General features: G+C 35.1%; 1 protein-coding gene across 2 annotated transcripts in view; it reads right to left on the bottom strand.

The window, feature by feature from the left end:
* The window catches only part of LOC149536145 (D-amino-acid transaminase, chloroplastic-like), a 127,771-nt gene extending 109,462 nt beyond the window's left edge, over nucleotides 1-18,309 (bottom strand). Inside the window, exons 1-2 of one of the 2 annotated variants that reach the window (XM_089804463.1) lie at nucleotides 17,785-18,309; nucleotides 16,411-16,493 (exon numbers count right to left, since the gene is read on the bottom strand). In XM_089804463.1, coding sequence (XP_089660589.1) covers nucleotides 16,411-16,464 — 54 coding nt within the window. In that variant the 5' untranslated portion in view covers nucleotides 16,465-16,493; nucleotides 17,785-18,309. The remainder of the gene's footprint in view (nucleotides 1-16,410; nucleotides 16,494-17,784) is intronic. The other variant, XM_089804464.1, reaches the window with a different exon arrangement.
* Nucleotides 18,310-23,546: the final 5,237 nt, after the last annotated feature.

The raw sequence follows: 23,546 nt of genomic DNA, 5'->3' as shown, positions 1-23,546 counted from the left end.
TTCCACGATCCTTCATAATAATTTGTTCTATTTATGGATTCAATTGTTTGTCTTTTTATTTTCAACCTTTCGGATCACACTCTCTGATCCATCTTTAAAATGATAAAGAGCTCACAAGTAGAAATATCATGTCTCCGGATTCGACTCTGTGTGTCTTTTTTGCATCAAGGTGTGTGCACGTATGCATGTGTGTTCATTGTTAAGGAAGCATTGTCATAATTAAGTATTCAAGTTTTAAACATGATCACTACTAGTAATGGGATAATTCAATCCCCCTAGTTTCAAATCAGCCTTTCTAGGTCTAATCTTAAAGTACCGTCTACAAAGCATCTTTAAAGCCTACCAAAGCCTCATCTACTCATCATTTGGTGGGTCTTGGGTAAGGATTTTTTGTGGGCAGATCACGAGTATATCATCCATGTCCATTGCTTCTCTCCTAGATTTTAGGGAGTGAAGAACATGGTGAAGCAAATTTCTAAAGCCCTGATCAAGAGATAATTGATAAAGCATATAGCTTCGGTCTGACAAATCTGTGACCAGCATACATATGTATATATGTGCAACAGTATGTTGCACATACTATTGTATATATATGCATACATATCCTTCATGTATGAGAATCAATACACAATTGGAACTGACAATCATATATATATATATATATATATATTTTTTTTTTTTTTTTTTGAGATCATTCAAGGCATGATCGAAACTTATTTTTGATTCCTTTGATTTAGATCACCATCGATCTATATTTTATATCAGGCTGCAGTCATTATGATTAGTAATACCGTGTTATACTTGTGTTAAGTTTGTAAACTAATCGGGCATGATTAGTTACACCGAACTGGTGTGATTGTGAATGTCCATGTCTCCATTCGGAGACATGACCATTCACCATCACAACCTTTCGTATGATATGTATACTTGATCTGCTCGAGTAAACAAAGCATCGAAATCAATTAATGCAAGCACATCAAAGGATCGAAGAACATTCTGAGTTCAAGAATATTATATTATCTATGCACTAACTTCTATAGATTCTAGAGCAAATCTATCCTTTGTCAACAGTGATCATACCTGTAATAAAATTGTGCATTAGTCTACCATCGAATTTGAAATATGGTAAGAAACTTTACATGGTATTAGAGCCTTGTTAAGGAGAGATCTCATTAAGTTTAAGAGATCAGATTTCACAGTAAATTGCAGTCTCCCTTTTCTCTACAAGATGACAAACATGTTAAGATTCAAACACCACCTTACAAGTGTTGATAACTCTGAATCCTAGAAACTTCGTATAATGATGTTATTAAAAGAAAACAAATTTGAATCTTTTGTATAAGAAGATGAGGAAGAACCTAAAGATGATCCAAAGAAACATTATGGATCGAGAATAATGAGAAGGCCATGAAGATAATCGTGGATGTCATTCAAGATCACATAGTGCCTATTGTGGCAAAACATGCAACAGAATATCGCATGTTTAGAGCTCTTGAAAATGCATTCATAATAAATAACATTGGCAGAAAGCTTGCTCTTAAAAGACAGATGAATAATATCGGCATGAATAAAGGAGAACTATAAATGCCTTCTTCATGAGAATCACAAATTTGAGAGATCAATTATCTGCAGTCAGTTATGAGATTGACAACCAAGAATTATCCCTAATAGCATTAAGAGGACTTCCAAATTCTTGGGAATTCTTTGTACAAGGTATAAGTGCAAGATCTAAAATTCCAAAACTAGATCGATTAATATTTGATTGTCTTCAAGAATGAACCACTTATCACAAGTTGCTCACAATGCACAAATTGACCCAATTTGGTAAAACAACCCTAAACTTCATGAAATGACCAGGGGAGACTCATACTCATGGAAATGGTCTATTTAGGTCATAAATGAAATGAATCAATGGTTAAAAACCAACTATGCAACTTCTAGCATATAGTTGCTTTGCTAAGCTACTCAAAAAGGCTAGTAGCCCTTTTTGATGAAAATCTGAATTAAAAAGAGAATATTTCCACACAACCCAGGGAACAAATTACAGTTTGGATACCCTTTTGAGACTTACAAAACATGCTGAAGCACCAAGGTTTGATGACACAAACAAATAGGCTTTTGTTCAATTTCTCACCTAGGCAATTAGGGCTAGTAGGTCACCATTTACAAAGGAAGTACATGTTCTAAGACTCCATCATGCAAACCAATAATGGGAACATGTGAGGGCAGCCCTAGACAAGTCACAAACCTGATTTTAAGCCTTGATGCCAAGTCTGGTGCAAGTTGTGGGAGATGTTGCATTCTTTTCCTAGCATGCACATGGGTCTTGCATGCCTAAGGCATCAAATAGCTCATGGGTCCCTGCAAGTACAAATCTAAAACCACTTGCATCTTATCATACATGTTAAACACTAGGATTTCACCAAAGGCCATTAGATTCCCATGGTGAAATCCCTGATTATGCTTGAAAACCCTAGGTTAGCAACTTTCTAAACCAACTTGTGCAAAAATAAGGATAACTTGAATTAGGAGATAGATGGAGACTTCAAACCAGATGTATTGTAAAGCTATTTCATCCACCTATCCAAAAATGTGAGTCTCAACCTCAGATGTGTCCATACAGATTTGTACAACATGAAATAGCTGGCAGATTGCAGTAAAAACAGGGTATTTTATTGATTTGAAAAGTGAAAGTACATCATTATTGCCTATCACCCACCTGATAGGACTTATTATAGGCCTTCCAATGGTCATAACAACGTTTTGAATTTGTTTGAGCCATTGGGGAAGTTTTTGCATAATTTTGCAAAAAGTTGCTAAAGTTGCTTGCCAACTTCTAAAGCAATTTTGCATATTTTGCAATTTTTTGCCAACTTACAAGTAAAACTAATGAAACTTAGTCTAAATGACCCAAATAGGTCCTAAACATGTAAAAACATGAAATAAAGTAAAATCCTAAGATTCTAGGCCCTTTGACCATCTTTGACCATAGTTGACTGAGGGCTTATAACTGTGCCAATCTTGGAACTAGGTCTTACAATTTGGTCTACATGCCTAATTGATTGATCTAACCTATTCTAGGTGTTCTTAGACCTTGATGGTTCACCATTTATTATGGGCGCTCCTGTACCAAAGAAGAATCGAGATTAATGATTAAAGACAAACATAAAACCTTAGATAAAGAGGCTCAAGTTCTTAACACCAACTCTCATAAGAAGGGAAAGAAGAAGAACAAAAGGAAAAGAAACTTTCATGGAAAAGGACAATCAAAATAGAAGAAAGACTTGTCCAAAATTCAATGTTTCAGATGCGATCAATATGGACATTATGCAATAAATTGTCCTGATCAATCTAAACCTCAAGCGTTATTTGCCAAATCTAATAAATCAAATGAAGGTCATGAATCCAAGAAATATACTTTCTATTCAGCACTGTCCAATCAAATATCAACCAAATCAAACACTTGGATAGTTGATAGTGGATCTTCAAGAAACATCACTGAATATCAGGATAACCTAGAAAGCATGCAAATAGAAACAGATGAAGAAGTTACAATTGGTAATGATTCTGCACATTCCGTAAAAGGAATTGGGACCTGCACCATCAAATTGAAATTTGAAAATTCTATTCAGCTTTCTGGACGTATATAGTAGTAAAAGGAATTTAATATCTATAACTACAGTTGAAGATGATGGTTACAGAATTGCATTCATGGAAGGTAAGGTACTAGCATGGCCTAAGAATTCAACCATAAAGAAGGCTCTAACAATAGGAGTACAACAAGGACTACTATATGAGCTATGCATTAAGTCAAAATTTGCACTTGTGCATGAGACTTCAGATTCAAATGAAATATGGCATAGAAGATTAGGTCATATCAACTTTCGTGCCCTAACATCTATGGAGAAGTTAGTAACTGGAATGCCCAAATTAAGCCATATTCACAATGAATCATGCAAAGGTTGTGCCTTGGGGAAGAACATTAAAAAATCATTTCCTCGTAGTTTGAGCAAAACTAAAGATGTGTTGGAACTAGTGCACTCTGACCTATGTGGACCCATGTCTGTACCATCCATAGGAGGGTTCCTGTACTATGTGATATTTGTTGATGATTTTTCAAGAAAGACATGGATATACTTCCTTAAGTGCAAAGAATTTGAAGAGATTCTTTCTAAGTTTAAAGAATTCAAAACAATTACTTAAACTCCTCAAGAAAGAAAATTAAAGTGCTGAGAATGGATAATGGGAAAGAGTACACTTCTGAAATATTTAAAGAGTTCTACAAACTTTTTGGGATTAAGAGGGAGTTCACAGTCCCCTAAAATCCTCAACAAAATGGAGTTGCTGAAAGGAAAAACAGAACTATTGTAGAAGTTGTTAGGGCTATGATTTTTTATCAAAACTTGAGCATGTCATTTTGGGCTGAAGCATCTAATACAGCAGTCTATATTCAAAATAGACATCCTCACTCATATTTGGACAATAAGACCCCTGAAGAAGCATTTTCAAAAAAGAAACCTGACATTAGTCATTTAAGGATATTTGGATGTCCTGTGTATGTTCATGTACCTAAGGAGAAAAGGACAAAGTTAGAACCTACTGGAAGAAAAGGAATTCTTATTGGTTTTAGTGAAATAGTAAAAGGATACAGAGTCTACATACCTAAACAGAAACAAATAGAACTTAGCAGAGATGTCATTTTTGAAGAAGATATTGCTTTCAAAAGAGCCAAACTTCAGATGAACTAGATAAAGATGACTTATCCCAAGAAGAGGCTTCTGCTCCTCAGATTCAGAGAGTACCCTAAACAGACTTCAAATGAAACTGAGATCCTTCCTGAGACTCAAGAAGAGAGTCAATCATTCTAAAAGGCCACTTTGGGCAAGGAAAATTATACGGTAAGGAGATGGATTTGCAACACCTTCAATGACTTTCTGAGAAAGCAAACGACCTAGATAATTGACATACAATGCATTCATGTGTGAGAGTTCAAACCCTGAACCTTCAAGTGCTTCAGAAGCACTTAAACATCAAGCTTGGAAAGATGCAATGGTGGAAGAATATCAGTCGATACTAAAAAATGATGTTTGGATATAGTTCCCAGACCTAAAGGAAAATATGTTGTTTCTTCAAAATGGCTCTTCAAAGTTAAGTATGCTGCAAATGGTAGCATTGAAAAACATAAAGCTCGTCTTGTGGCTAGAGGGTTTTCTCAAAAGGAAGGAATCGACTTTGAAGAAACTTTTGCACCAGTTGCCAGGTATACCTCAGTTAGAGCTGTAATAGCCATTATTGCAGCCAAAGGTTGGAAAATCCATCAAATGGATGTAAAAATTGCTTTTCTAAATGGAACAATTGAGGAAGAAGTATACTTGGAACAACCAGAAGGATTTGTGACTCATGATGTTGCCTCTTATGTATATAAATTGAAGAGGGCTCTATATCGACTCAAACAATCTCCCCAAGCCTGGTATGAAAGGATTGATAAATACCTTCTAAGTCTTGGATTCACCAAATCCAAATCTTTACTTTAAGGTAACTGAAGGTGATATGCTAATTCTAATTCTTTATGTCGATAACCTTCTAATAAGATTTGGAATGTGGGACTATCGACCTATGTCAACACCTATGGAAACCAACTTACACAAGCTAAAGGAAGCAAGTGTTGAATCCAGACTAGTTGATCCCACTTTATACAAACAGATAATTAGGTTCCTGATGTATCTTGTAAATACTTGACATGATATCTACTATGTTGTGAATGCATTAAGTCAGTTCATGTGTGGACCTCATGAGATTCATCTTGTTGCTTTGAAGCATATATTAAGGTATCTCCAAAGTACTATTGGGTATGAACTTAAATATGAAAATACTAGCTTGAAGTTAGATGGATATATTGATTCTGATTGGGCCGGAAGTGTAAAAGACCAGAAAAGCACATCAGGATGTTATTTCAGCTTAGGATTAGCCATGATCTCTTGGATCTGCAGAAAGCAAGCTTCAGTTGCTCAGAGTTCTATTGAGGCAGAGTATATTGCAGCAGCAATGGGAGCTACAGAAGCAGTGTGGCTTCGAAAGTTGTTTTCTAACTTGTTTTGTGAGCCTATGAAACCTACCACTATTCACTGTGATAACCAAAGTTGTGTCAAGTTATCTGTGAATCCGGTATTTCATGATAGATCCAAGCATAAAAATTCCTTACCACTATGTAAGAGACATGGTGGAAAGAAGAGCTATTCAATTGGAATATATTAATACAGGTGATCAAACAGATGACATTCTCTCCAAGGCTCTTCCTAAAGTGAAGGTTGATCATTTCAGAAAGAAACTTGGTATGGTTGAAATGTAAGTTTATGAGATTGAGTCTCAACTTTGTAAATTTGTATTATTTTAATAAAGATGTTTAAAGTGTAAACTCTTTTGTCACATGTGTGACTCTATGACTTATGGGCCTACCCTATGTACATTATTAAAAGGTGACAATTTTTTATGATGAAATGTTGATTCTAATAATATAAGGTGATGACTTTATAATTATTAGATTATTATCATGATGAATATCATGTGACTTGATATTCATGGAAAAATAGTGATAGTTAAAAGAGCATGTTGATGGATATCATGTGACTTGATATCTGTTGAAGATCAATATGTTCAAACTCATGGTGGATATTATGAAACTTGATTTTCTTAAATATATCTAGAGGATGTTACTTTTCAAATAAGGAAAACTTATATATATGCACTCTGTCTTCCCTAGCCAAGAGGGAGTGTTAAAGCATATAACTTCGGTCTGACAAATCTATGACCAGCATACATATGTATATATGTACAACAGTATGTTTCACATACTATTGTATATATATGCATACGTATCCTTCAATATATATATATATATATATATATATATATATATATATATATATATATATATATATATATATATTCTGAGATCATCCAAGGCATGATCGAAACTTATTTCTAATTCCTTTGATTTAGATCACCATTGATCTATATTTTATATCAGGCTGCAGTCATTATGATTAGTAATACATTGTTATACTTGTGTTAAGTTTATAAACTAATCGGGCATGATTAGTTACACCGAACTAGTGTGATTGTGAATGTCCATGTCTCCATTCGGAGACATGACCATTCACCATCACAACCTTTCGTATGATATGTATACTTGATCCGCCCGAGTAAACAAGGCATTGAAATCAATTAATGCAAGCACATCAAAGGATCGTTGAACATTCTGAGTTCAAGAATATTATATTATCTCTGCACTAACTTCTACAGATTCTGGAGCAAATCTATCCTTTGTCAACAGTGATCATACCTGAAATAAAATTGTGCATCAGTCTGCCATCGAATTTGAAATCTAGTAAGAAACTTTACAATAATATTTAGGAAATCTGAATGAAATCTTGGAGGTGGCAAGGCATGGCGATGGTGTTTCAATGCCCTCAGATTTCAACAAACTCTAGACGTCTGAGGACATGGGTGGATGGATTCCTTTGCTCTCAAATGGTGCAACATCAGTTTTGCAAAACATCAAAAAGCACCCAAGAGAGCTAATGTTTTGAAGAAGGTTTTGAGAATTGGCGACTCAAAGGACTTGAAATAGATGGAAGAATTCATCCAGGACTACTGCCACAAATCCTTGGCGATACTAGTGTAACTTTCCAAGTTATTTACTGGTCTGTAGTCTACACAATAATGTCATACTAACATGGATAAGGTTATTAGTTTAAATATTGCTAGATTTTGAAAGCATATAGGCAACTACAAAGGCTAAATGTTTTTGGCAGCCCAAATGCTGATAAAACTATTTAAATATTATTTTAAGAAAAGAAAGGGAAGCAGCCCCCTTGGTTGCTGCTTATTGAGCGAAGAAATTTCAATTCCATATTATTTTAATCACTCTCCCCTATAAAAAGGCCCATCCATCCCCTACCATCCCAAAAGCGCATCATGCATCAAGTTAAATCTACATTTCGAAAACACTATGGAACATACAAAAGATAGAGAAAAAAAATTATACAAAAAAACCATTGATGAAAAAACTAACATTCCCATTTCTGGTTTCAAGGCTCAAGAAACAGACCACAGAAAGAGTAGGGCTCACATTCTGAAATATTGAATGCCCATAAAACAACAGGCATTTACTCATGACCAACAATTCTACTCTATCTATGTTTCTTCTCACATTTAATGCTTTTATGCCTTCCTGAGCATATCAAATGTCATGCATTTATAGCAGTGACATTTTGTGGAACTAAAATCGTAAGATCAATAAGAAATCCAAAATAAAATGATGAAATGCATGTTTCGCTGTACGGATTTTTTTCCAAAAACTTGAGTGTAATTGTGTTTTTGTCTAAACACCTTTTGGAAGGACTGCAAACATGCACTCACCTCTATCTTGAATCACTAACAAAATGTACTAATTGAGCATGACAAAACAGAGTGCTAATGTGTTTGGCTCAAATTGAACAGGTACATGCATAGAACACATGCAAAAAACAAGTATCCATTCCTTAAGTTCAATTTCGCTTCATTTGGAAAGAAAATGTCAAAATTCAACACACATAATGCTCAATGTCCAGTGTGCAAAATAAGCACAAGCAGAGGAACACCAAGGAAGCAAAAAAATTATTCAAAATACAACTTAGAGCTAATGTAAAATCTCACACTTATGAAATAATTTACAATAATGAGAATTTCCAACAAGGGCACCAAATCTTTTCTACACTTAGAAATGGATCAGGCTTTCATTTAAAAAATGTTCTCATATCTTTCTAGGTATATAACTATTCAAACGTATCTTGATCTCACTATCCACATCAGGTTTCAGAAGGTAACGCAAAAACCTTATACATCATTAATAGCTTGAAAATGATTCTCAACTTTGTATTAACTTCCATATAAGATCAAACCAGCATAATTGAAAGGTTTTGTATCCACTTATTCAAAGCAACAATCATTACAGTAATACTACTGCTAATATTGAGAAATTTATTCCCCTATTCACAAGCCTAGGCAAACCAAAGACACATTTGAGCAGCCCTTTGAAATCATTTGCAATTTCTTGTCTTGTTGATAATTTCAATTTTAATTCTTCTGTCATAACCTATCAAGGAAAAAAAAAATCGAATTACTCTCGCCCAATGAGCCAAGTGTCAACAATTAAGGCAGCAATAAACAATAATCTATAAAGTTAAGGCATCAATTATCATAAATGATTATAAGGCAGCAATTTAATTAACTAGCAATCACATGTGTAGGGTGCAACGGGTATGCCAAAGAGAGATTGAAGGCCAATTAGGAAAAATAAGGTATGTGTAATTTTTTCATACAATATCATAACCCAAAAGTTAAACACAACCCTAACCCTAATCATGAAACCTAAATATTATCCTAACCCTAACCATAAACAAAACCCTAACTTTAGTCATAAAACTAACCATAATCCTAAATGTAACCTCATCCATTACCTAAACCCTAATCCTAATCAAAATAGTAACTCTAATCATAATACTAACCATGATGTTAGAAAGTAAAGTTTGCCAAGTTAACTAGGGGGGTGAATCAATTATGTTTTTAAAACAACTCTCAATATATTTATTAATGCTGAAACAAGTAAACAGTATATGCAACAACTATAGCAAGATAAACATGCACAATAACACCAAATGTGTTAAGTAGGGAAACCCTTGATCAATGGGAAAACCCTACTGGGAATGATGCCCACAAGATGATGTACTAATACAAAAGTTCCTTGTGAAAGAATGGGCTCTTTTAGGAGCCAACGAATTGCAATCAGTACATAGAGTCCCAGTTAGGAGACTTTGAATCCTTGTTAGAGGATTCCAACCCTATTAGGAGTTGAAAGGAGGACAACTGAACCCACTATTCAAATAGCCTCAGACTGTCTTCACCAAACAATCTTCAGGATAATCTATCCAAGTTTTGAACTGACTAAACAGCACCTTCATTGCCTATACAATTCCTTTGAAGCTCACAATACATCTTCAACATCAATCTTTGCTCTGCTCATAGCCAAATTCACATTCAAGTTCACATACCAAACATCACACTGCAAATGACCGCATATGATGATTTACCACAAGAAAACAATATTTCCTTTATACCAAGTCCTAATAACTGATTGGGTCGGCCTTGAGGCATTCGCAATTTACAATGAATAATATAGGACATCAATAAGATACACAATTACACGTTACATTACAATTTAACACTTCCCATAAAGATTTTGTCAATAGTCAGACTCCTGAGAAACATCTGTTGAACGGTCTTCGCCAAACCTCACAGAATGCACATCTGTTTATACCATCTTAACCATAGCATCTTGAACATGTCTCTGACCTGCCTTTAAGCTCACTTAACCAGATAACATTTGCTAAACAACATAATCAATTTAGTAGTACCTACTTTCCAGAAACTCTCTCTGAAAAGCAACCTCCAGAGAACATCGCACAACTCTATTATGTCTTCATATATCTTTACACGCACATAGCTGTAGCATCCATATACATCAATGAATATATTCACACTAGCGCATGACCTAAATCGTTGACCATTGACCGTGCCAAACAATTCTTCCTCTGTAACTCTGGTAATGTTCATAGAATAAGGTATATGTTGACATCAATGACAAATACTACCATGAATGCAACACATAAGCATTGAATCATGTCTCCAACAATGCTATCATACTCCCCCACAAGAATACCATCAGCATTCATGCTAACAGATGTAACCCCTTGCCCTAACCATAATTGTAACTTAACCCCAACCCTATCTCTAACCCTACCATGCCCCAAACATTAAACCCTATTCCTAAACAAGATCATAACCCAAAATCTAAATCTAATCCTAGCCCTAACCATCGCATTAGAGAACAATATAAAGTGATTAATATTATCTATATGAAGTTTGAACTTAAAATTATATACAATGGTTTAAATATTAAAAACATTTTTTAAAAATTAAATAGATTAAAATATTGATATAGTTTATTGTTAAATAGACTGACCCATATAAATAAATTTCACTTTTCTTTTTCTTGATTGAGTATTATAAGTATTTAATATTTTAATTATTTTTCTTAAATAATTTTTAAAAATTTGATATCTTGGTAAAATTGTTAAGCTCTAGGCAAGAGCCTACAACGCATCAGTAAATTGTGAGCCTCTCATAAAGGTGGTCTTGGGTTCAAATCTACTCACTATTAACACATAATAATAATTAATCTTAATAATAATAAATAATTTAGGCTTCGGCCGTTTACCTATCAACAAAAAAAAAAATTGTTAAGCTCTATATTTAAAAAATAACGAGAATATACAAAAGATAGTTAAACTCTATAAAAAAAATTGTTAAGCTCTATATTTAAAAATTAACGAGAATATACAAAAGATAGTTAAACTCTATATTTCAAAAATTACCGAAATATACAAATAGTTTGTAAATATTTAAATAATCCTTTCATAGAAATAATAATAACTTTTCCATAAAGAGATATACAAAATAAGAAGGAAAATAACAACTTTCCAAACACATGAAAACATTCTAAGACATTTTTTTCCCATTTCTATATTTATTTTTTAACTATAAATTTCATACTCCATATGAATAATTTGGAGTAACTATTAATACTTCACAATTTTCACTATTTCCATTTTTTTTAGATAAATGGTATTTACAAAATGTAACAAATATCAAATATAATCATAACTATAATATTATATCAAAACCTAATCTTTTAAAACATTTAAAATAGAGCTCAATTTTACTATCTATTAGAAATATTAAATAAAACAAAAAAATACTAAAAATTTGAAAGCCAAAATATATTTGAAAATGAAATTCAAATTAAGTATCTACTACAAACATTAAATTAAACCAAAATAAAATTAAACCTCTCTACCCCGCATGGACAAAAAAATCATGATGTTTATATGTGAAGTTTGAATATAAAATAATTGTACCTACTCATTTTCATTATTAAAAAACAACTGAAAGGTGATTATTGTAGGGAAATCGTGTACTCTTTGCAGTCAATACTATATTATATTAAAAACGTGGGGTGGGAGTAGTTTTTAATTGGATCAATGAGATAAAATAGCGGCAAACATAGAATATGGCTCGAGCAATTGTAATGGGAAAATTAAATTGTCAGTGCTTGTGCAGCAATAAAAACTCCAGCCATTATGTTAATGTTCAACGTGGACAAAGACAAATCAAAAAAGATGCATATATTTCTTATAAACAGATGCAGAAGGTTAATGTTTTCAATCGTCTTACATCATCTAATGAGCATTTTCAACATTACATGCAATTTTGAGGTTGGAAAACTTCATAAAGAAAACTCCTTTAGCATAATAATTCATACACAAAGGGAAGAGATGTCACTAAGGAAAGTGATGTAATTTAGAAGAGATGTCACTCTTCAAAAGATAACTGACACAGCCTTTCATGCAATAATGGAAGAATATAAAAGGAGAAGACAACAAGGGCATCACAGTGGGAAAGAAGGGAGTGGGAAGAAGTAACTCTGAAAATAAGTGAAGGAATATCAGATCAAACCTCCAGCAGATTAAACAATAAGAATTCAAACCAAACAATCAGTCTTAATTACAAGTCAGGGACCGGGGAATAAGAAAAGGTACTCAGATTAATAGTAAACAGCAGAATTGCAAGATAATTAAGTTGATAACAAAATATGAAAAGGTGCGTCCAAAGGGACAAAAAAATTGGTGTTAAGCAAGAATGCCTCTTTCCAAAGGTTGCCTCCCCTCAGGAATAAGTGGATATAAATAATGAGGACTGCAACGGGAAGGAGAATCATCCAATCAATTAAACATATTCAGCAGTCATTTCATAAGCAAAAAAAATTACAATGGAATACCAAGCAGCCAGCATAAGATCAAATGGATCAAGATCTATTCATGGAGGTTGATCAGAATTTACATCAAAAAAATTTATCTTCAGATCGACAGACTGATATTATATCAGATCTGCCATTTTCAGCATCTTTCCCTCTTACAAGCAATTGTGGTATATTTATAATTTTATATACATGTGCTTGTGGATAATAGATTATGCTTAACTGAATACTCATGATAGAATATATGAAATGCCTTACCGTCTGCAACCCATCTCATAGGGAGGACCAGGGGCTTGAAAGGAGGGTAAAGAGGCTCATATAAGGAGGCCATCCTAGAGTTGACCATAACTGGCTCCTAGGGACAAGAGGGCACTTACAAAGGACCAAGAAATCCCCTTGCAACCTCCAACAACTCTGTGGAATAGGATGAGACATTGATAGGGAAAGCGGGTACAAGAAAACCACAAGTAAGCAAAGACGGCTCTGGCAGACATCCATTCTTGGGCTTAGTGTAGAAATGGCCTCGAGCAGACCTATCATGTTTCTTCCTCCAATATTTTATATGCTTGCACAATATTACTGATATTCTATGATTATGATGTGATCTTATCTAGCCCTAATAATTGAACATATAAATACATATTTTTTATTCGGTAAGCAGGGATTTTGAAAGGGCCCTGATCCCTTTTATACAGAAAGATTGCACATTCCACCAAAAATAATAGAAACATCAACAAAAACATAAATAAGGGTTTTGAAAAGGCTCCCAAAACCTTCATGGGTTTTAATAAGAACCCAAAACCATCATTTCCAAAAATTAACTGGACGGGTAGAACCAAGATGGCAGCCAAACCATCCAACTAAAGAACTTCTCATGTAACCAAGTGCAAGAAGAGGACGGATTTTTTCAAGGTTCCCCAAACCTTTTGAATGGACCCAAAGAGAACACCCAAAAACAACCAACTGCAACTAGCAAGGAACTCCCAACAAAAAATTGACTCCACAACTGCAACACTCCTCTCCACCTCAATAAAGGAGGATCCCATCTCAATAAGAGTATTAGGGAAGAAGAGAAGCAGCAAGGAAAACCAAACAGACATCATCCCTGCATCAAATCAACAATTGTAGAGAAAATATCACATAGAGCGACTAGCCACCTCCTTCCACAAGCATTTCCCCACCTCAATGCGAGAAGCCCCCACCTCAATCAAAAATGGGAAAGAGAAAAACAAGAGAAGAATCTGCCATTGTCACAACAATGTCACCATCGGAGACCCCACCTCCATAGGGGCTGACTTCACCTCCATAGAATTCGTATAAAGATCCCAGTCAATAGCAACATAAGTCCAACTAAACATTATCCTTGCAGAGAAAAATGCCAATAAAAAATGAACAACAACCAGATTAGGCTCTTAAAAACTTCTAGCATTCATCTAGCCACCAAAAGAGATAAAACCAACAAAAACACCATGAATACCCACTAGGAGACAACCCACAGTTAGAAAGAAGATCACACTCAGCATTGCCAAAAGAAAAAATAGATGAAATGAGGCTGCCCTTGCAGCCGCCACCGAAGTTCTTCATAGAAAAAGGTTCGTTCAACTTAAAACCATATTTTCTATCTATATCAAAGGTAACATCCAACCCCTCAAGAGAAGTGCCAACAGCAGAGACCTCAAAAACCACCACCATCATTGAGAGCAAAGCAAGTAAGCCTCTCTCAATGATCATGTCAACATTGAGATCTACTTCAATATCTAGAGTTAAAGGTATCCCTACAACCCTACACCAACTTCTTCTCATACCTATCTCTCCAAGATAAACTTCTCAAGGCATAGGGGCAAAGCTCTGAGCACCTCCAAAATGAAGATAATGGGCCGAAACTTGCCATTGGAGAAATATCAATACCCCTCTTGGGCCTTGTGCTCGCTCCCCAGCCCCAAACGAGACCTTCTGTAGAAAAAAACATACAGGTTTGTACAATTATTGGCATAAACAGGAAACCTAGGGACTTCTTGAACGGTGCATGAATCATCCAAAGCCTCACAAGCTCTGAAAAAGGAGAATATCTTTTTGCAGCCACTGAATATGCCACCATCGTCTTCCACTCAAACCAAACCAACTCAAGAGAAAAAAGAGTGCAAAGAACACAAAAATCTGGGCCCCAAAAAAGAGCTCCTGAAAAAAAACTTGACTCATCATCATCATCTTCAGATTCATCTCCCTCCACTTTGTTTACAGAACCCTAGGCGCCCTCGTTCCTTTCCCATTTTCCCTCACTTCACTTCCCCTCGTTGTTGACACTTCAAAAATTTATATGTTTTTACTTGCTATTATATATTTGTACATGTTGCTTATGTTATAATTGTAGGATTCAATTTTAGGATCACATTAATTAAAGAGAAACTCACTTGGTAAGACGTAACCCTAACCCTAACTTGTTGCAATTGTGATAATAGGGCAAATTAGGAAGGGGACATTACATTCTACAAAAGGATCATATTAAGAAGCTTTATGCAAAAAAAATCATCATAAACGGGAGTTTCGTAAATCTTAATGTGAAGCAAAGAATTTCTTCAGACATTGATGTATCTCTCCTCTTCTTCAATCTAGTCTTTTTAAGAAAATGACAGAATTTCATTACCTTTAAAAAACACTTTTTTGTGTTTATCTAATAAATGGAATGTACATATAAAAATCATATAAGAATGCACATAGAGTCTCGATCATATTGTCTCCTCATAGCCATCTCTACCCCCTAATCATAAACAGTTCAAATTTTTTAATAAGCAGAAACCAAACATGGAAAGGAATCCCTTAATGGGGTGGAAGCCTAAGCATAAAAACTTGAATCAGTGAAACGTTAAAAAATAGTAGAGGAATTTACTTATCTTGATTGTTTTCTAAATAGCAATCATCAACTTTATATAATTTTGTGCAACTCAAAGCGACTCATACACTAAGCAGTGCTTGATAGAATGAATAGGATCTAGTTGACAAGATTATTTGGAAGATTGTGATCCTGCCAAAGATTTTTTATGGTGTACATTTACTCACCGGAATAAGTTTGCATTCATTGCAATCAAATTTTAGCTAATGCTATAAATGGAAGATTTTTCAAAAAATATAAAAGTAAACGTGGCGAATGATCTTGTGAAATTTAATCCCAAAGGTACGCATCATTTATGCAGCTTAGCCTGCAATTGAAATGTTATGTAAAGTCACTTGGTTGAGACAAGGATACTTGCACCTGCAACACACAATCACTCTACTTTCTGCCTTACATAGTTGTAACCTCATCCTGATGATGGATCACGCAGTGTGATCCGAAAGGTTGACGTTAAAAGAACTTACACAGTCGAATCCAGAAATATATTACACATTTCAAATGGATTGTGGAAATCTGATTATGTTAGTTGTAGCCTAGAAGAATTTAATTTGAAGATGCATTCTCGGGATGCACAGGAAAGAGAGAAGCAGAATTAAGGAGATACCTCAGAACTTGACAGAATTGGTACTTTAAATTCAGCATCACCATTATTTTCCATGGTTAAATCTTGGCTTTTTAATTCGCTTGCTGCCAAAATATGCAACTTATGGTAAGGCAAAGCCAAAATTGTTTCAAATAAGCAATACGGCATGAAAAAAATGAAATAACAAACAACTGAATTTGAAATCCTTCTACAAGAATTTGAGTATGGTGGGACCAGCCCTATAAAGATTCAAACTTGATAACTAATCTATTGGGAATCAAAGTGTGTTTCACATTTAGAGAGGAATATATTTAGGTACTTCCTCGGATGAAACCGTTAGGTATGCTGTAATATCTTGAACCACCATTAATAATATAAGAAAAAAAAAACTTTATTACAAATAGTAATCTATTGGTTATTGAAGTGCATTTCACAATGAGAAATGGGATGGAATAAATTTAGGTACTATCTCAGATGAAACAGTAAGGTATGGTATAAAAGCAAGAACAACCATAGATAATATAGGAAAAGAATTTCAAGGGCCTAAAACAAAAGCTGAAAGAGCCACGTAAACAGCTTTTAACTTGAAACCACAGGAAAATTATATATGCTCCAACTTCCGCTACATTCGACAATACCCAAAGAATCAAATAATTCTGATGACTTCAATAAAACGCTTCTTTAAACATTAATAAACCTACAAAATGAGTACTAAAGGAAAGGAAATGTCCTTTTGTAGTTCATGACACCACCCATGTGTTTTGGGTTTACACATGGTGACAGCAATATGGCACTACCCCAACTATTTGCCAGAGGCACCTAAGTGTGCTACAGACGAGGCATACATACCCTACCCTTAGTTGGATTTAAACTTGTGACCTCTCTTTCTCCACTAAAAACATTCTTCTGACCGAATAAAACAAGTAAATTTGAAAATGGTGAAGTTAAGCCTTTGAAAATTCATTACGATTTTTGTCATAAAATCTTCGAATTGAGAATGCATCAGCCAAACTTTGGAAGATTATTTATTACCCATTTGGAATGAAAGATTATTTGGCAATGGGAAACAGGGCATGCAATGAACTATTATGTAATAATCAAAAGATAACTTGATATTCCTGATGTTTGATCAGATTTCACATTTGTCCCTAAACTGATAAATCATCCTAAAGATATTGACCAGGTGAGCACAGGCAAATATGTGTCAGTTAAAAACGAGCCTAGTTGAAATTGGGCAATGGCGTAATTTTGCGTGTTATCATAACAAAGCCCATTTGAAATTGAACATTTGGCTCATTCTGTGTGTTATCAAAAGTAAAAGCAAGTACATCTACCAAAATGCACCAGATGGGTACAATCCAATATTATAGAGCTTGAAGTTTGAGAATAAGATACCATAAATACTTGGCTGGAGAAGTACAGAATGTCTGTCTGCTTCTTTTGTTTAGTTGCCGAAATGAGCGCCCAGTTCTAAATAAGAATGTACTGTATTGATCAAAATTGCCCCTAAAACAGTAACAAGGGAACCTTTTCGGTTTTGGAGATTTCGTATTTTCCGTCGCCGCTTAATCAGTGTGGTAGTAACAAACAGGTATTGCTTTGCCCTGGTTTATAGGTTGGAATTCCCGTTTTCTGAGTATGAGTCAGATGTGCTAAAGTTTATGGACTACTGTGCTTGAGTCTTATCGAGATTCTCTTTGGGGATTCTTGTTTTTGTTTCGAGCAATTTGAAGAGTGATGAAGCGTTGTTTGAATGCAACGTACATCACTATCATTTAAAATTGAAAAGATCCCTGAAATGGTTGCAAATTGGTTACATCAGAAATCGTTGAAAATTGCCCCATCCAATCTAAAAGTAAGCAAAGACACACAATCGGACAACCAATCGCCCCCCTTACGTGGTGCTCTTGTTTTTTGGTTAAAATTAGTAGGTATGTTTTTAAGATATGTAAACAACTACGTTCCGTTGTGCAATTCGTTTTTGTTGGATACGGGACCGACTAATCATTCATTTTTCAATTTTAATAGCCGTAAGAGTCCACACAAATTGAAAAATAATAATTTTTCTATGAGGAGAACAGCACTATCTATCGTGTAACTTATGTGCACCTTTTTCAGTGTATTTCATTTGTATACTAGCAATCACACTTTAGTGTGCAATGGGTACGCTGTAGAGATAGCGAAGGTGAATTAAGTACTTGTCTCTTTATGTGTCTCTCCCATCATCCTCTCTATATGTCATATGTCTATCAATCTATCTCTATTTATCTATCTATTTGTTTTCCATCTCATCACTCCATCTTCATCTCTATTTCTATCTTCCTCTCCCACCTCTATATCCATTTTCTTCTTGATCTCCATACCTTTCTCTATATCCTTACTATCTATCTCTCTTACTCTTCCCTCTACACCTTGCCCTCTTTCTATCTTTATCTCTCCCTGTCTCTTCCCCCCTCTCCCTCTATTTCATTCTCTCCATTTTTATCTCACTATCTCTCCTCTCTCCTCTCTCCCTCTATATATCTCCCCCTTTCCATTTTCTAATATCCCTTTACTTATCCTTTTTATATCTCTATCAATATATTTCACTATTTATATCTCCTCCTATCTATCTCTCCCTGTCCATGTATCCCTTTCTATCTCCCTATTTCTCTTACTATCTTTACCTCTTGATCAATCTCTAACTCTCTATTCATCTGTCTTCTATCCTCTCACTCTATATCCATCTAGACACATATCCGTCTCTATACTCATCCATCTCTCCTCATTACTTTTGTGTGTGTGTGTGTGTCTTCTTATATTTGCATTTTCCATTCCCACTCTTTCCCTCTTTCTCCCCCTCTCCTTTCCATATCCCTCATCTTCTCAGTCTCTATCTCCACACATCTTTCTACCCCCTTACTCTCTCATTCTCTTCCCTCTATATTTTCCCTCTGGCTCCCTCTCTCTATCTCTCTCCATCTCTACATCTTCATCTTTCTTTGTCTCTCACTCTCATTCTTTCCTCGTGTCTCCTTTACAAATATTTTCTATATAGTATTAATTAAATTAATATCAAGACATTAGATTCTTCAATCTATATAATTTAGAGTAGGCTTTGGATTTAACTATTCGAATTTTATTTAAGTCAAATAATGTTTCAAATCATACTCAATAAACCACCATCGAAAAATTGTATCTATAAGATTTGAGCAAAAGCGCACAACAAATCCACGAAGCCCAAGAAAATCTGCATGCAAAAAACCTGTCACAGAGAAGAAAAAGACAAGAAGAGGCAAGGGTTTGATCTGAAAAACTCAGACGAAGAAAATATTATTCAACGGATCTTCATAATGAAAAATACAAAGAGATCAATCCTTATAAAAGGAGATCGAAACGCAAAAAGGGTAACCTAAAGCCTAAAAAAGCTAGGTTGCACAATATAATTAATAAAATATTAATTATATGCACCTACAAGATAGCTTAAGCAAACTAGAGTAATAGGCAACTTAATTAATTAAATCAAAGTGATTTAATTAATAAGTGCAAACAAATAATTACTCTAACACCCCCCTTAAGCGAAGCTCAAGAGGTAAGCTAACCTAGCACAGTTATGAAAGTAGAAAAATTGGGTCCCGATAACAAAGCTTGATCAGGTACCCAATCACAACAAAATCTCTATAAAGAGGAGAAATAGAGAAAACCACATAGGAAAAACCCTACTCCAAAAAGAGATAGCAAAGAATGATCTAGAAGAAGGAACAAAGAGATCAGAAGAGAATCACTAAAGCATGAAGAACCACAAAACTCTGTCAAAATGTTGATTTGAAGAACCTCCATGGAAATAAAAGGCACAAACTAAGCGTGTATATATGGTAGATGATCCATCTCACTGAAATGCATAGGTAGCCAGCCGTTGCAATCGCCTAGTATGTAGGATCAAGTACTAAATGCATAGCTCACACCAACAAACCATCAACCAAAGAAGCATAGAACAACAATATAACCCCCCCCCTTAATGTAGGTGAGGTGACAGGCAGCTAAAAAGGTGGGCCAAAGAATCTCCTACAACATAGGAACCAGACACATCAAGAGTGAGGTACAGACACCAATAAAGGCATGTGTCATCGACACTGCATGAGGCAAAAGAGAAAGAGGGCCTATAAGCAGCAAACAACTACCCCCACCCATGGCACTTTATAAAATAGTGCGAGTACAATGAATCACAATGATGAAAAGGATCTCGAAATGCAAGAGTGGCACTTTATCTCAGTGCGTTGCATAAAGATGCTTACAATGAATATCAACAATGATCAGAAAAAGCATAAGGCTGATACAACAGAAGGAAGAGCCCAAAACGAAGTATCTGAAGCAACAAAATCGATCCCTGAGCTTGAAACAAATAAGATATCCACCAGAATGCTAAAATGCAAAAGACTAAATAGAATGTTCTTAGAATAGAATCTAGAACAACAACCAACATCATTGGAAAGAGCACAGAAAGAGCTTTCTAGCGATATAAAGAAGTCCAAAAATGGAGATCGAATGCTCAAGATATGCCTCTCGGAGTGCAAAATAGAACATCCAGCTTTGACTACCAAAACAGGCAACCAAACTGCATCAAAACTCAAAAATACTTGTACCATCATCTCTGTCTCAGAACCAACTTTTCGACGTATTTTTTGGATCGAAAAAATACATCTGTATGCTCAAGTTACGGCGAAAAAACCTCCAGGGCCTCTGGAATGCAAGAAAAAATATTTTTTTTAATAAAAAAATAATAAAAAACAAAAAAAAGGCACCACCCCTGCACCACCGATGGAGTGGCGGCCGAGGTGGCAGGAGGGCGGAGGGCCGCTATGAGGTGGAGCTACGGCGGGGCCACGATGGGAGCCACCAGCAGAATCGCTAGCGGACCACCAGCGGTGACCGCAGTGGTTAACCGCTAGCGGTTATGCTGCAGTTAACTAACCGCTGCAGGCTGAAAAAAACTTGCACATAATTTTTTTGCAATTTTTTTAAATTTTTTCGCATCTTGAATTGCGTGCAGAGGTCGTACGACCCTATACAGCAAAAAAAAATTGTCTCCCAGATCAACGTTGTCCAAATCAAACCAATTTTATATCAAAATGGGGGTTTTGACACCTTCTGAATCCATCTGTGATGTTCGTTTGGCCTCAAATTGCTCCAAACATTACTGACCCCCTATTTTCTCAAAAAAACTTGAAAAAATACCAGATCTGATCCGCCAAACCCTTGTTCTCCCTTTTTCTTGAAACACCGAACAAGCTACAACAACTCTGGCTCTGATACCATGTAGGATTTGAGCAAAAGCACACAAAAAATCCACGAAACCCAAGAAAACATGCATGCAAAAAACCTGTCACGGAGAAGAAAAAGACAAGAAGAGGCAAGGGTTTGATCTGAAAAACTCAAACGAAGAAAATATTATTCAATGGATCTTCATAATGAAAAATACAAAGAGATAAATCCTTATAAAAGGAGATCGAAACCCGAAAAGGGTAATCTAAAGCCTAAAAAAGCTCGGTTGCACAATATAATTAATAAAATATTAATTATATGCACTTACAAGATAGCTTAAGAAAACTAGAGTGATAGGCAACTTAATTAATTAAATCAAAGTGATTTAATTAATAAATGCAAACAAATAATTACTCTAACAGTATCATATCTATCTTTACTTCTTTCTTCCAATCTATCTCTCTCCCTTGGTTGTATCTCCTTACCTTTCCCCACCCTATCTCCCTAAATACGTATCTTTTCTCTCTCCCTACTTTGTCTCTATCTCCTTACCTCTCCCCACCTCATCTGCCTACATATGTAGGCTTTCTTTCTCCCTCCTTTGTCTCTATCTCCTTAACTCTTCTCACCCCCTTTCCCCTTTCCTACATGTGTATCCTTTCTATCTCCCTCCCTTATCTCCATCTCCTTACTCCCCCTCACCCCCTCTCTTTACATACGTATCCAATCTCTATGTATATCTATCTATCCCCCTCTTCATATTTCTATTACTTGTCTCTTAACACCTTTTTAATCTTTCATTCTTGCCTTCTCTACCTCTATCTTTTTATTTCTCCCTCTCCTTGTCCCTCTCCCTCTCCCTCTCCATCTATATGTTATTAATTTTACGTCACATATTCACTCTAATTATATCTCACTATCTATCGCCACCCTCCTCTTTATACATATCTTATTAAGATTATATGTCCCATATTCATTTCTACTATATATAACACATTATCTCTCTATCTCTCTCTTTCTCTTCTATATATATTTATCATGCATATTTATCTGTCTTCCCATATATCTCTATATTTCACTCTTTCTCTCTCCTCCCCTCTATCTTTTGTATATTTCTACCTCCATCTCTAGATCTCCTCTTCTCATCATCTATATTTATTTGTCTGTCTCTTCTTTCTATATGTTTGTCTCTTTATCTATTTCTATAACTATCCCTCTCTAGATTATGGAAAGTGAAGGGTCTTCAGTAACTTTCTTTATCCTATTGTATTAATAAATGAATAATGCCAAAAATGGAAATTTGTAACTGTAATTTTTTTTCCCAATATTACCTCAAATGAAGCTTCAATTGTTTCTGGCCTTCGTCCACTCCAACCTTTATCTTCTTCCTCATAAATGAAAATTGTCTTTGGCAATGTCTTTGTTTCCATATTATAAGCACAATTTCACTTACACATATTTGCAAGAGCACTTGCATATGAATGGAATACGTAATGCGTAGGTCTAAGTGATAGAGAATCGTAAGTCTACGATAATTATAGGAAACCGCGTGACAAAAAGAGAGTAGTGTCCTTATAAAAGACTCTGAAACACACTAAATGTCTGTTATTTTAGATAAAATTTACTGATCAACTAAACAATCAAATCATAACATTAATTATTTGAAGTCCGAAATTTTGAAGTAAAAGATACAGTTGCTGATATAATTTGTCGAGGATCTATGTAACTCTCTCTGAGAAATGGGAGTTTTATACATTCTCTCTTGACAGGGCATTGAGACCCATCCAAAGTGTGAACATGCCTTTACTGCTGCTACTGCGTCTTCTTTCCAAACATTTCCAGATGCCCCTGATCTGTTGATTCCACCATTACTCCAAATTTAAAGCTAAAAAAAACTTATGACAACAAGTGTATAA

The sequence above is a fragment of the Cupressus sempervirens genome, chromosome 10 (assembly GCF_028749045.1).
Source record: "Cupressus sempervirens isolate cs-2001-9-10 chromosome 10, ASM2874904v1, whole genome shotgun sequence".
Classification (NCBI taxonomy): domain Eukaryota; kingdom Viridiplantae; phylum Streptophyta; class Pinopsida; order Cupressales; family Cupressaceae; genus Cupressus; species Cupressus sempervirens.
Note: the sequence above shows the minus strand (reverse complement) of the source record. Positions and strands in the feature narration are given on the sequence as shown.